This window comes from Acartia tonsa, chromosome 4 (assembly GCF_053477335.1).
Source record: "Acartia tonsa isolate MP-2025a chromosome 4, ASM5347733v1, whole genome shotgun sequence".
Classification (NCBI taxonomy): Eukaryota; Metazoa; Arthropoda; class Copepoda; order Calanoida; family Acartiidae; genus Acartia; species Acartia tonsa.
Window position 1 is genome coordinate 39364124 of NC_137263.1, and position 13714 is coordinate 39377837.

At 32.7% G+C, this 13714-nt stretch overlaps 2 protein-coding genes across 9 annotated transcripts; both read right to left on the reverse strand.

The window, feature by feature from the left end:
- Positions 1 to 343: 343 nt before the first annotated feature.
- Positions 344 to 8933, reverse strand: LOC145317128 (DNA-binding protein Ets97D-like). 6 transcript variants are annotated; one of them, XM_080158038.1, is made up of 10 exons: positions 8874 to 8933; positions 8498 to 8580; positions 7440 to 7521; positions 6714 to 6850; positions 6119 to 6279; positions 5761 to 5846; positions 1799 to 2328; positions 1321 to 1488; positions 856 to 1031; positions 344 to 380 (listed from the first exon to the last, which is right to left on the reverse strand). In XM_080158038.1, the coding sequence occupies exons 2-9, from the start codon at positions 8558 to 8560 to the stop codon at positions 879 to 881; spliced, it is 1380 nt and encodes a 459-aa protein (XP_080014164.1). In that variant the 5' UTR covers positions 8561 to 8580; positions 8874 to 8933; the 3' UTR covers positions 344 to 380; positions 856 to 878. The 6 variants fall into 6 exon arrangements, with proteins under 6 accessions (XP_080014164.1, XP_080014166.1, XP_080014163.1 ...); XM_080158040.1 differs by lacking the exon at positions 344 to 380 and having other exon boundaries at positions 848 to 1031; positions 8498 to 8577; XM_080158037.1 differs by lacking the exon at positions 344 to 380 and having other exon boundaries at positions 848 to 1031.
- On the reverse strand, positions 8918 to 12607 carry LOC145317136 (uncharacterized). 3 transcript variants are annotated; one of them, XM_080158062.1, is made up of 3 exons: positions 11366 to 12607; positions 10258 to 11012; positions 8918 to 9275 (listed from the first exon to the last, which is right to left on the reverse strand). In XM_080158062.1, the coding sequence occupies exon 2, from the start codon at positions 10884 to 10886 to the stop codon at positions 10260 to 10262; it is 627 nt and encodes a 208-aa protein (XP_080014188.1). In that variant the 5' UTR covers positions 10887 to 11012; positions 11366 to 12607; the 3' UTR covers positions 8918 to 9275; positions 10258 to 10259. The 3 variants fall into 3 exon arrangements, with proteins under 3 accessions (XP_080014188.1, XP_080014186.1, XP_080014187.1); XM_080158060.1 differs by having other exon boundaries at positions 8918 to 9295; XM_080158061.1 differs by having other exon boundaries at positions 8918 to 9295; positions 10253 to 11012.
- Positions 12608 to 13714: the final 1107 nt, after the last annotated feature.

Below are 13714 nucleotides of genomic sequence, written 5' to 3' on the forward strand. Positions count from 1 at the left end.
AGTTGAAATGCAAATAATACATGATGTTTATAAAAAACATTAACAATTTTGTACATAAGAATTAAACATATACATGTCATAATAAGTATCCAGTTTGTTTTAAATCTAGAGATGCCTAGGAAATCTTAAAAGTTTATGCTTGGGTAATATCAGATTTTTAAAAAATATTAAAATTATAATTGTAAATAAAAACACAACATTTGATTTTTAAGTTTATAAGAATGTTTTACAAGTAACCCCCAATAATGCGTCTTAACAAAGGTTTAACTATCTATTTCTTTGTATAAAAATAAAATTCAGGTACACGGATAATCACGGTCGGATAAAATATTTTTTTTATACCTATCCATTTTAACAAATTTTAATAAGGAACAAAACATCTTATAACAAAAGAATGAAAGCATTGTAAAGATTTCATAATATGGGACCAAGGTCACAAAAAAAAATTAAGGGGGTATTGCTGCTTATTTTCCGTAAGGGTATGTGTTCCAAGACTTTAGAACAGGAGTAGAGCCTTAAAATATAGCATGGCAGTTGCTTTAATGGGGTACAACGCAAATTCTTTTGCTTGTGCTCGCCAAAATAGACACTATTTAATCATTTAAGACAAACTTCTTTTTTACGAAATATGCCGGTTTTCGGCAGGGAACTAAGGTTTCACCGCCTTTACTTCAAAATTCCATATTGTTCCTTATTAGAACAACTGGCGTTCCAAATTTTGAGTTCTACTCCTGTTTTACGGAAAATAAGCACTGGGTCTGGATCAGGTAAAATGATCCCTTTTAAATATATCTAAAATTAGGAAATACATTAGTCCCCATATCTTTATCTATTTCAACTTTTGATGTTTTGTCCCTTTAAAAGTCCTCGAGAAATGGCTATCTTCGATCAATATGAAAATCAATGTTTCTGGGTGTTCCAAAGAAATTAGCCTCAGCTTCGGCGACTAGAAAGCTCAGCTCCTTGGCTGAATATCCTATTAGCTGTTTTAAATCACAGACAAACTTGTAAACAAATCTCTTTCCATGTACCTAAAAAAATAACACAATAACACTCAGTACCTATTATAACCTAATGCTAAATGAACAATGAAAAATAAAATTATTTTCCGCTTTTCTGTGAGTCAAATTTTACTTTGTAGATTTAAAACGAAACGTGTAGTTGTAGATTTAAGCATTTATTATTTACACTTCTTCCAATATCATTATTATTGTAAGTAATAGCTATTTTATTCATTTCGTATAAATATTAGGTATAACAGCCACTAATCTAGATACCTATTAAATTATGCTTGGATTAACGCGATAAAATATATTTTACCTTTGATATCATATCTCCATCGTAATAATATCTGAGAGATCTGGACATTTTCTCATAATTCATCTTTGGTTTATTTTTCCTGGCCCCCCAGAGCTGTGCCACCATTTCTGGTTTGATCAGCTTGAATTCTCCCTCCACTCCTTGCCACTGTATCACCCCTCGATGCTCCTAAATTATTGCAATAATTGTAAATGGACTTTCCATGAATTTAAAAAGCCAATTTCATTTACAATAAAAACTAATGTTAGAAGACGTTATTTTAATGTTAGTATTGTTGTATTCTACGATAAATTCTAGTAATTTAAAAAACTACATTTTTTTATAATACCTACAAGCTTTTCACGAAAAACTGTATTCTCTTTAAACTAAGAACACATAATGGATTATAAATTAAAAGTATTTACTAGCTATAAATAAAACTTATTAACATCGGCCAATCCCTAGTTAATTTCTCCCCAACGAATCTAAATTTCAATACCTTATCAGTCAAAAGTTCTAGTAAAAATTGCCACAACTGAATCTGACCGTTGTTGCCACTTCTATTCCCCGGACACCCCTCGGGAATGGGCACTTGATGACTGCTTTTGGCAACACCCAACGTCACTGTCTTTTTCTTCTTAATGCCCGGTGGCGTGTTGGGCCCAATTGAGTAACGCTTCTCTGGTGACGGACTTGACTGTTCGTTGTTACTACTTTCACCGCTGTTGTTATCCGTTAACGTTCCAACTGCAGCGAAAGGTTTTTGCACAACGGCGACAAATTTACACTTTCTTAATAGTTCAAGGTGCGTCCAAAAAAGGTCACGAGGGTCGACCGGCACTTTTATTTTAAAGTCTGCATGGCTGATATCACAAAGTTTGGGTCCATCTACGGCTGCCCAGTCTGGAAGGTTGATGGTGGCCGCCTGGAACGTCCTCGCTGCCCAGCGCAGCCAGTGCTGCACGTGTGTTACGTGCCATTTGGCGGGATCGGTTGGGATTTTAAGAGATTCTTGTTCACGACGAAAGGCTAAAAGAAGAAAAATTAGTTGATTACTTTATGCAGGAAAAATCAGAAATTAATATACCTGTATTTAAACGTTTTGGAGGTAATTAAGGTTTTAAATAAAAAAAAAAACCTTTTATCATACAATTCATTACAATACAACTGAAATGTAAGGAATCAAAGTGAAATGTAGGTATTTTTATAACCAATGTTCCATACAGCTAAATATAAATATCACAAACAAACAAGATTTTTTTTATAGAATTCTTATTCGAGTGATTTATAAATATCTACCTAAAGGAATTATAACTCATCCAAAGAATATGTTATTGTTTAAGCACTATTTCATATGAACGAGTGAATAAGTAATCTTTAAGAGACATCAAGTAAGGATAAGAGAGGTGAATATTCAGCATGGTATCCCCGACGACGAGGGGGGTGGGGAATATGTGGGAGGGGGGTAAATGAAAACTTCGGTTGATACTAATCACCAGAAAATTTTCTAAAAACGGACCAAACACTAAAGATATTGAAAAATATTTGAAAAAATCAGCAAACAGGAACTTGTCCTCTTATCTTTAGCCACAAAAAAAAATCTTTAAATTTTTAATACAGGAGAGGGAGAAATGCAGCAGGGAAAAACATTAATAAGGGGGGGGGGGGAAGTTTGTACAGTTATAGGAAATGAAATTCAGTACCAAATTTTGCCCTGGCCGTTTGGGCTTGTTTTTATAGTTATCAACCTAATTCTTTTTGTAAGCGCTCTTATATGATTGGATCTACCTGTAAAACTTGAAAATTTAATTTTGGGACTTTCCCTTAAAGGGGCTAGTGGAGCAAAAGACCCCCAAACACTAAAATTTTAAGTTCTGAGCCTATTTTCAGAGATATTGAGACGATTTTTTTAATGAGAACACTTTTTAACAAAACCGAACTAAGTAGCCAATACAAATTTCATTTTGGGACTTTCCTTCTATGGGCTAGTGGAGCAAAAGGCCCCCAAAACACTAAAATTTTAAGTTCTGAGCCTATTTTCAGAGATATTGAGATGATTTTTTTTATGAAAACTTTCTTCACAAAACCGAACTAAGTAGCCATTACAAATTTCATTTTGGGACTTTCCCTTGAAGGGGCTAGTGGAGCAAAAGACCCCCAAACACTAAAATTTTAAATTCTGAGCCTATTTTCAGAGATATTGAGACGATTTTTTTAATGAAAACACTTTTTAACAAAACCGAACTAAGTAGCCAATACAAATTTTATTTTGGGACTTTCCTTCTAGGGGCTAGTGGAGCAAAAGGCCCCCCAAACACTAAAATTTTAAGTTCTGAGCCTATTTTTAGAGATATTGAGACGATTTTTTAAAATGAAAATATTTTTAACAAAACCGAAATAAGTAGCTATTACAAATTTCATTTTGGGACTTTCCTTCTAGGGGCTAGTGGAGCAAAAGACCCCTCAAACACTAAAATTTTAAGTTCTGAGCCTATTTTTTGAGATATGAGATGATTTTTTTAATGAAAACATTTATAACAAAACCGAATTAAGGAACCATTACAGATTTTATTTTGGGACTTTCCTTCTAGGGGCTAGTGGAGCAAAAGGCCCCCCAAACACTGAAATATTAAGTTTTGAGCCTATTTTTAGAGATATTGAGACGATTTTTTTTAATGAAAATATTTTTAACAAAACCAAACTAAGTAGCCATTACAAATTTCATTTTGGGACTTTCCTTCTATGGGCTAGTTGAGCAAAAGGCCTCCCAAACACTAAAGTTTTAAGTTCTGAGCCTATTTTTAGAGATATTAAGATGATTTTTTTTAAATGAAAATATTTTTAACAAAACTGAACTAAGTAGCCATTGCAAATTTCATTTTGGGACTTTCCTCCTAGGGACTAGTGGAGCAAAAGACCCCCAAACACTAAAATTTTAAGTTCTGAGCTTATTTTTAAAGACATTATGGCTGATTTTTTTAATGAAAATTTTTTTCAAATAACTGAAAAAAATAATCAGAGGATAAAATTTTAGCCCCTAGAAGGAAAGTCCCAAAATGAAATTTGTAATAGCTACTTATTTCAGTTTTGTTTAAAATGTTTTCATTAAAAAAAATCATCTCAATATCTCTAAAAATAGCCTCACAACTTAAAATTTTAGTGTTTTGGGGTCTTTTGCTCCACTATTACCTAGAAGGAAAGTCCCAAAATGAAATTTGTAATGGCTACTTAGTTCGGTTTTGTTAAAAATTGTTTTCATTAAAAAAATCGTCTCAATATCTCTAAAAATAGACTCAGAACTTAAAATGTTAGTGTTTGGGGGGCCTTTTGCTCCACTAGCCCATAGAAGGAAAGTCCCAAAATGAAATTTGTATTGGCTACTAAGTTCGGTTTTGTTAACAATGTTTTCATTAAAAAAATCGTCTCAATATCTCTGAAAATAGGCTCAGAACTTAAAATTTTAGTGTTTTTTGATCTACTAGCCCCTAGGAGGAAAGTCCCAAAATGAAATTTGTAATGGCTACTTAGTTCGGTTTTGTTAAAAATATTTTCATTTGAAAAAATCATCTCAATATCTCTAAAAATAGGCTCAGAACTTAAAATTTTAGTGTTTGGGGGGCCTTTTGCTCCACTAGCCCCTAGAAGGAAAGTCCCAAAATACAATTTGTATTGGCTACTTAGTTCGGTTTTGTTAAAAAGTGTTTTCATTAAAAAAATCGTCTCAATATCTCTGAAAATAGGCTCAGAACTTAAAATTTTAGTGTTTGGTTTTTTTTTGCTCTACTAGCCCCTTTAAGGGAAAGTCCCAAAATGAAATTTGTAATGGCTACTTAGTTCGGTTTTGTTAAGAAAGCTTTCATAAAAAAAATCATCTCAATATCTCAGAAATAGGCTCAGAACTTAAAATTTTAGTGTTTGGGGGGTCTTTTGCTCCACTAGCCCCTTTAAGGGAAAGTCCCAAAATGAAATTTGTAATGGCTACTTAGTTCGGTTTTGTGAAAAAAGTTTTCATGAAAAAAAATCATCTCAATATCTCTAAAAATAGGCTCAGAACTTAAAAATAAAATTTTAGTGTTTTTGCTCCACTAGCCCCTAGAAGGAAAGTCCCAAAATGAAATTTGTATTGGCTACTTAGTTCGGTTTTGTTAAAAAGTGTTTTCATTAAAAAAATCGTCTCAATATCTCAGAAAATAGACTCAGAACTTAAAATTTTAGTGTTTGGGGGTCTTTTGCTCCACTAGCCCCCTTAAGGGAAAGTCCCAAAATTCAATTTTCTAAGTTTTACAGGTAGATCCAATCATATAAGAGCGCTTACAAAAAGAATTAGGTTGATAACTATAAAAACAAGCCCAAACGGCCAGGGCAAAATTTGGTACTGAATTTCATTTCCTATAACTGTACAAACTTCCCCCCCCCCTTATTATAAACCACTGGGTAACAAATATGGAAAATGAATTATACCTGAGCAAACCACCCATTTAGTGACATTACTATCCTTTGCAATATCAGGTTCCAGTTCAACTCCGTCATCAGATTTTTCTCCATCACTAAAACAAATGAATATTTTAACAGGGGTGTAAAGTTTCCAAAATTTCTCCAATTGGTCTGGAAGGGAGGGGGGTGGAAAGAAATTCAAAGCAAATATCCAGTATTTTTACTATGTAAATTGGGGAAAGAAATAGAGATGTGCACGTACAAAGAAAAAAAAAACTTAACTAGGTTTAAAGTATAAATTCCTGTATTTTGTTTTGTTTATCATTACATACAATACCTCTTCTCTAATCTACTCGTAATTTGAAGAATAATATTTGAAATATACCTTTGAGGTTCCTCCGGCGGTTCTGGTGGTTTGAGGACATCAACAATGTTTATCTTCTTCAAATTATCCTCCTCTTTAATCTCACAGATGATCTGGACGAGTCCCTCTCCTTGGACACACTGGTCCACCAGGTTCATGTCAGGCTCCAGCAACTGAGAGTCCTGAATAAGGATTAAATATAGCTTTAATTTCCTATTTCCCTCATATCGCACATCATACACAGAATCAGAATTATTGAAAAATCGTATTTTTGATGCGTAGGTTAGGTATAAAATATTATTAGTCAAGCCTCAATTCAGAAGCTTTAAAGCATGGTATTGATTATTTGTTTTTGTAGTGCCTTTCTTACACTTATTGAGGTAATAAAGCTCTTAAGAATGAATATTTTCTGAACTACCTAGGTAGGTAAGACTTTAATTCTTTATTGGAATAATCATATTTGACTCATTCATATTGATTTTTTATTCATGTCAAATTGATATCTGCATTTGAACATAGTGAACAACAGGAGTACTCTGATAGGGAGGAAGAATATTCTCTTGTAGTTGCTATATCTATTGTCTATATTTTAATTTAGTAAAATTTTGTGTCAAACCTGTAGCCAGAAGCTGTATTCCGACAGGTCAACTCCCAACATCTCCTCCAGGTCATTCCTGAGAGTGAGGAGGGGCTCCCGGATGTCCATGAGCTTGGCGTGCATCCCCTCCTCCAACGGGTCGTCATCAAGGTCATCTGTGAACATAAATAAGTAAATTAGTTAGATAATGTTTATAGATATCCTTGAAAATGTGATCCTATAATTATGCTTTTTGAAACACATTACATGTTCTAAGGGAGGGAGGGGAAATTGGGCTGTTAATTATACTAGTACCAAGAGTTTTATGATAGCATTTTTTTTATTCATTGGCTTAAAAACTTTGGAGACTTTTATTTAATTTGGATAGGTTGATTTATTAAGTTAAGTTTCAAAAATCCATGACATGTTCTACTCAGAAGACACACAAATATACCTGGATGTATTGATTGTGCAATATCCTGACCAAATGTCTACACTGTATGTACCTGGATGTATTGATTGTACCATATCCTGATCAAATGTTTTCACCTATATGTACCTGGATGTATAGATTGTGCAATATCCTGACTAAATGTCTACACCATAAATACCTGGATGTATTGATTGTGCCATATCCTGACCAAATGTCTACACTGTATGTACCTGGATGTATAGATTGTGCCATATCCTGACAAAATGTCTACACTATATATTCCTGGATGTAGATTGTGCAATATCCTGACTAAATGTCTACACCATATATACCTGGATGTATAGATTGTGCCATATCTTGACCAAATGTAAAAGCACCATCCTCATCTTCTGTATCTAGCTCTGACATGTTCATCTAATAAATAGATTGATAAATAAAGTAAATAGAGAGTATGCCAATGTCCAATGTAAAGGAGTTTTTCATTTAAATAATTTTAGTTCGAAAATTAAGGAATTAATAGGTAGGTAAGTAGTAAGTAACATAAACATCAGAAACCAAATATTTTTGGACTTAAATGTAAGAAAGTAGTAAACTAGATAAACATTCAAAATCTATAAATTTTAGGATTACTATTATATATAGAAATGAACGTCAACAATTTATGCTTAGAACTAGCGAATGCGCCATAGTATCTAGGGAGGGAGAGCAACATAAAACAATTCCATGACATCCTATCATATAAAGTAGTAAGCGTTTTTTGTCTGTCTCGAAGGATCTCGCTAACCGCTGAACCGATATTGTTCTCCTTTACAGTGAAGATTCTTATAGGTCCTGGGAAGGTTTTTAACTATTTTTGGAGAGGGTGTCTTCACCCCCCTACCCCCCAGATATTTTAATATATTTTAACTTATTTAAAAATAACTCTTTTTAAACTCAAATTTAAAATGAAATGAGGTCGACTTTCCCCCCTCCTGCCAGTGCCCCTAGAGGCTTCTAGAGGCGTAGCCGCTAGTAAATCTATAAATCTAAATGGCCTAAAACTATCCCGGGAGCTATTTAGTTTCCATGAAATGGAGAACACTAAATTAGAAAATATAAAACAAAGTACTGCAAGTAAAACATACAAACATAGATTCCTTTTTTTATTTTAAGGTCAATTTAAATGTGTATAATAAGTTAATACCTTGATTCTTAATATGTAAACTATAATGGATGTCCAATAATTTAATAAATGTAAATAAAAGGCAAGAAAAATCTAAAAATAACAAAGGATATAAAATAACAATATTCAACGACAAAATCGTCTGTAAGCATGATAGTCGAATCAAATTCACGTAACGCGCACATTGTTTTGTTTACATTAATTATAAAAATGTAAAAATAAAAGTACTTCATGTGATGTCCATTGAATAGACGGATTGTCTTTAAAGTGTACACTGAAATTCGCCTCCATAATATCCAAATGTCGTCCTGCTAAAATAAATCTTACGTAAATAAATTTTCCCAATATTTACGTGCGTGACTCGAGAGCGCCTATATAGTACATGCTGTAACAGAAAGCTAACTTGCATTACTTCTATAAGAATGTCATTAGATACAATAAAATGAATAAAGATTATATAAAGGATTATTTAAAAAAAAACTCTTTAGGGTAAAAGAAGCAAAGAAAGAGTATCAAAATTAATATAAAAAATTAAAAATTTTCAGGAATCATTGAAACTTATTAAGTGGAACTATACCTCATATATAGGAAATAAAACTATTGCCTTTTATAAAAACAGGTTATTTCAATATCCTCTCCCTTTGTACATTTTCTATTTTTTTCTGAAATATATAAAATATGTTAATATTACTACTTAAAAAGGATTCAAAATGCAAGGACATATATTTTTTTAACTCTTACCTTATACATCTTAATTGGAACTGATGATCTATTTTTATAGAGAAACATATGTATTCCATCAATAAAGAAAGTTAAAAAATTAAACTGTGTTTATACATATAACAATACTTATATAAATAGGTTTTTTATAATATAATAGTTAAAATGATAAAATATCCATTTATAGATCACAAATACAAATATCCAACAGTTAAATGAATATAATGATATAAATATATTACAAATGAAATGAAAATACTTAGAATTTTAAAATTATCAGTCACAGCTCAATTTTACAGTTTATACCTTTTAGACATGTTATTTTAGGAAACAATTTACTTATTCTTATATTTTACAACAATAGACAAAGGATGACAACAGTCAAGAGTTGAACAGTACAAAAAAATCAAGGATGGACAAACAGACAGAGTGAAATAAAAGAGTAGAAAATTAAGTCGTTTATGCATAAGCAAGGACAAAGTGAATTATCTATAATACAAAGTAGCTTGATGTCTATCCGTCTGTCCGTCCGTCTGAAGCTTAAGATCTCAGTAATCACTGAACCGATTGGGCTCTACTCTTCAGAGAATATACCTACTGGTCCTGTGATGGTTTTAAGCTATTTTTTTACTTTTTCTTTTTAAATCTAAAATACGAAAAATTAGGTTGATCAAACCTCTTGGGGCAAAGACCCTAGAGGCTAGGGGCGAAGCCGCTAGTAAGATATATAAAGCACCAAGTCTATATCTTAGAAATTAAAATAAGAGGGAGAAAATAAAAATTTCAAACATGAAAAATAACGTAAATGTTGACAGAACATGACAATTAAAAAAAAAGCTATCTATAATACGAAGTAGAACGATGTCTGTCTGTCTGTCTGTCCGTCTGAAGCTTAAAATCTCAGTAACCGCTGAACCGATTGGGCTCTACTTTTCAGGGATTATACCTACTGGTCCTGTGATGGTTTAAGCTATTTTCCTGGGGGGTGGGACACCCCCAACCCCTCCAAAACTAAAAAAACTACCCCCCCATTTTTTTTTTTTTTTTTGCAGGAGATTTCCTTGGTCCTTCTTATTTTTTTTTTACGAATTTCACCCTAACTTTTTTTATCATCTCTTGGGGCAAAGCCCCTAGAGGCTAGGGGCGAAGCCGCTAGTCTTTAATAAAAAAAAAGATAAATAATTTCATTTGCTGCAATGCAATGGTAAAATCTATATACATAAAACGGATACTTTTAAATCAGTTTTCCGTAAAATAACATGCCCCACCTTTATTCATGCGATTTAGCTTCATAATTTTGGTTTTCATCAATAAGTTTTTTACTTAAAACTACCCTTATCCGTTCCTTCATCTTCTTGAACAACTGCCCCTTGTTCATCTCCACGTCAAAATTTTCCATAACAATCATCTGCTCCAGCTCATCAAAATCTGCAGCTTTTATAATCATTTTGTAAAGGGCATCATCGGTCAAAGTCATGCCAAACTTCCTACATCTTGCATACTTGGTGTTAAAATCTGCCAGGAAGTTTCTGATATCATCATCTTTACATCTTCTGTATTGTATAAAATCTTGAAAGACTGTGTATTGCAACTCTACTTTATCTTCCTTCTCCACTCTTTTCCTCAAGTCATCAAGAATCAAGCTAACTCCATCTTTATTGTTCTTTAATGATTCTAATCCCCCGACCGCCTGACAGACACTGGGACGCAGATTTTTGCCAAATCTAGCTGAATGTTTAGGCAATGTCTGAAGCAAAATTAGGCCCTGTACGGAATGAGGCAAACCTCCAAAATCATTTGAACTTTGAGACCACATGTTTATCAGACACTCATATTCATCAAAGTCTACATGATCTTCCAATAGTTCAGGAATATATTTCAATTTGTAACCAGTCATTTTTAAAGATTTATTTTGTTTCTGTAGTGCAATTCGATCTATTGATGTAAAAAGATGCTTGTTTGACTTATTTTTGTTGGTTACACGTCCAATCTTCTCAGCTCTTTAAATTAAAAAACAGCAAATCTAAAATAAAGTAAGATTAGATTTTCATAAAAAATTAACGACAATGAGAGGGGGGGGGGGGCGGATGTGCCACTTCTTGTAACCAGTCTTAACACAAAGAAACTCTAGCAAAAAAGTTACAGCACTAGGAATTGGTGGGGCAGTTACAAACTGGAACTGTGAAGAAATGGTCGCGAAAACGCAGCTCCCACCGAAAACCGCAGTTTTTCGTCGAATTATCTTCAACCTTTCCTATCCGAATAACGATTAACGTTAACGCTTGAACCTTAACTAGAAATAGAGGGTCGACTCCACCCCCACTTCCCCGGGAGCCTCTACAGCCGTAACCGCTGATAATTTACACAAAGGAATACCTTAAAAACAAAATTAGATTTGGTTTAACAGAGCATTATTTTTAAATCTGAAAAAAATCACAAGTTCATATAAAGATATCATAATTATAATTTACATAGAAAATTAAATGCATAAGTTATATGTCTATATTACTTAATCAACTAAGTATACAACAACTGCACTGGTTTGCTAAAGGATTGCTTAAAACAAATTAAAACCTAACATAAAATATTTCCAAATATCTAGGATACACTGGTTTGGTTGCGTTACCACAAAGAAAGTACAAATTAACATACGAGATCATCATTTCTGGTTTTAATTGGTTTTGTATTTTTGATAAATTATCCAAAGTACTTAAAATTACATCTGTATTAGAATGTATGGTAAATGTTTCCCTGGGTAAATGGAAAGGTTAATGTCAAATAAATTAATCCTCTTGCACAATAAAAAAAAAATAGTTGAAATTGGAATGAATAATTTGGAAATAAGGGGGCGGGGGAGTAGAAGCAATAGTAGTTTTCAAATATTTTTTTATTACATAAATAAAAGATACTGAATATATTTACAATTTTCTATCTATTTTACATTTTATGGGCCAAAGTGGAAAAGATAAGCTATCAAAGCTACTTCTAATCACCAGTCTCAAAAGTTAATCTTAAAATAATAACAGTTATTTCGTCAATTACAAGATTTAAAATGAAAAAGTTTAATTTGGAATGGTTTCTGTTCTCTTATACCTGGTCGTCATGTATATATTAAACTATTAAACGGTAAAAAAAGTTATAAATACATAATATACATTTGAATCTTACTAAAAGAGCAAAATCATGATTCGCTCAACATTTTCATAAAAATACTCTTGGTCCTTATTGAAAACTACACCAAAGAGCGTTATTTGATTCCAGGTAAGCTTTTCTTTCTCCTTCAATAAGGTGTAGAGGATTTTCTCTTTATCATCGATGTCAATATCTTGTCCGAACGGCCAGAAATATTTAACGCAGTCATCTTCGTCACATTGATTTTCGTAGTGTAAAAATACCTCAAATCGTAGCCCTCCATAACAATTTTCCATGCCAAACCGTAATCTCACTTGATCTAGAATCATGTCAACCCCACGGGGATTATTCTGTAGTGACCGATACCCCCCCACTTCCCTGCAGATCTTTTCCTGTATGTTTAGACCAGTCCACTTGTGCGAGCACTGGGGAAGAGACTCCAGAAGAACAGGACCCTGTATAGTGTTCAATCAATCAAAACCATAGTCATAGACAGTGAAATAAATGTATAATCGACATGTTACAGGCAACAAAAATTAATTCATAATAAAGTTCTAGGGAAAAACAAGGATGGCAACATCCATAAAAGCCTAGCTCAATTAGACCACCAAACAAACAAACATTAACAAATATTAAGTATCAACGTATTTAATGTAAGCAACACTACTTGGAGATATGACAAAAATTATGTACAGGTGTGTATATTCTGCACAAGATTATTTTTTTCCCCTGCTGCAAATTTTTTATTTTTTTCCCCTCCTAGTTTTTTCCAGCAAGGAAGGGGATAAAATAGAAAAATATTTTCAAAACTCTTAATTTTATACATATCAACCCCCTCCCACATATTCTTTAGTTTTTTTCACCAAAGAGGGGAGAAAAAAAAAAAAATTCTTTCAGTTCTCTTAAAAACCGCACACGCCAATCTTGGCAAACCTGAGTTGAATTGATTGAAACTTCCCTGCATGGCATAGCTCAGCCCGTGATAAACATTTGCTACTTCAGACCAAATCCTGATGAATTTTTCATATTTCTCAAATGAAATGAAATAGTCAACGCTAAGTAGTACGCCGCCAGCAGTAGCTAAATGATTTCTCCTTGTAGGGGGCATTTTAGTAACGCGTTTTGATTGTTTCTGAAAAAGAAGTCTAATTGATGGCAATTATTTTATCTTTAACGAATTAAAATAGTAAAAGGAGATCATACACGAACCAAAGCAAGTAGTAATAATAATTTTCAGTTCTAAAACGGTTTTGTGATAACATTAAAAAAATAAAATATAAAAATAAAAACATCGTCGCGTCAAATGCTTTGTTAATCTCAAAGTGCTAAAAAATTAAGGGCCAATATAAACTAAAATAAAAATTATCAAACTTGAGATGCTTTTATCTTTAGTTCATACTCCCTTTAAATTCAGATATAAAATCTTTATAAAGTTTATTTACTTTGTAGGCTATGTTATTTTACTACTAAAGTTACTGTAAACAAATCGCCGTTTCTGCCGATTACCCCACAACCAATATTTGTCTAGGGAAAATTATAAAACTTAATCAAAGTCTGTTTTGCTCTTGCCTCAAAAGTTAAGTCATTTTATAA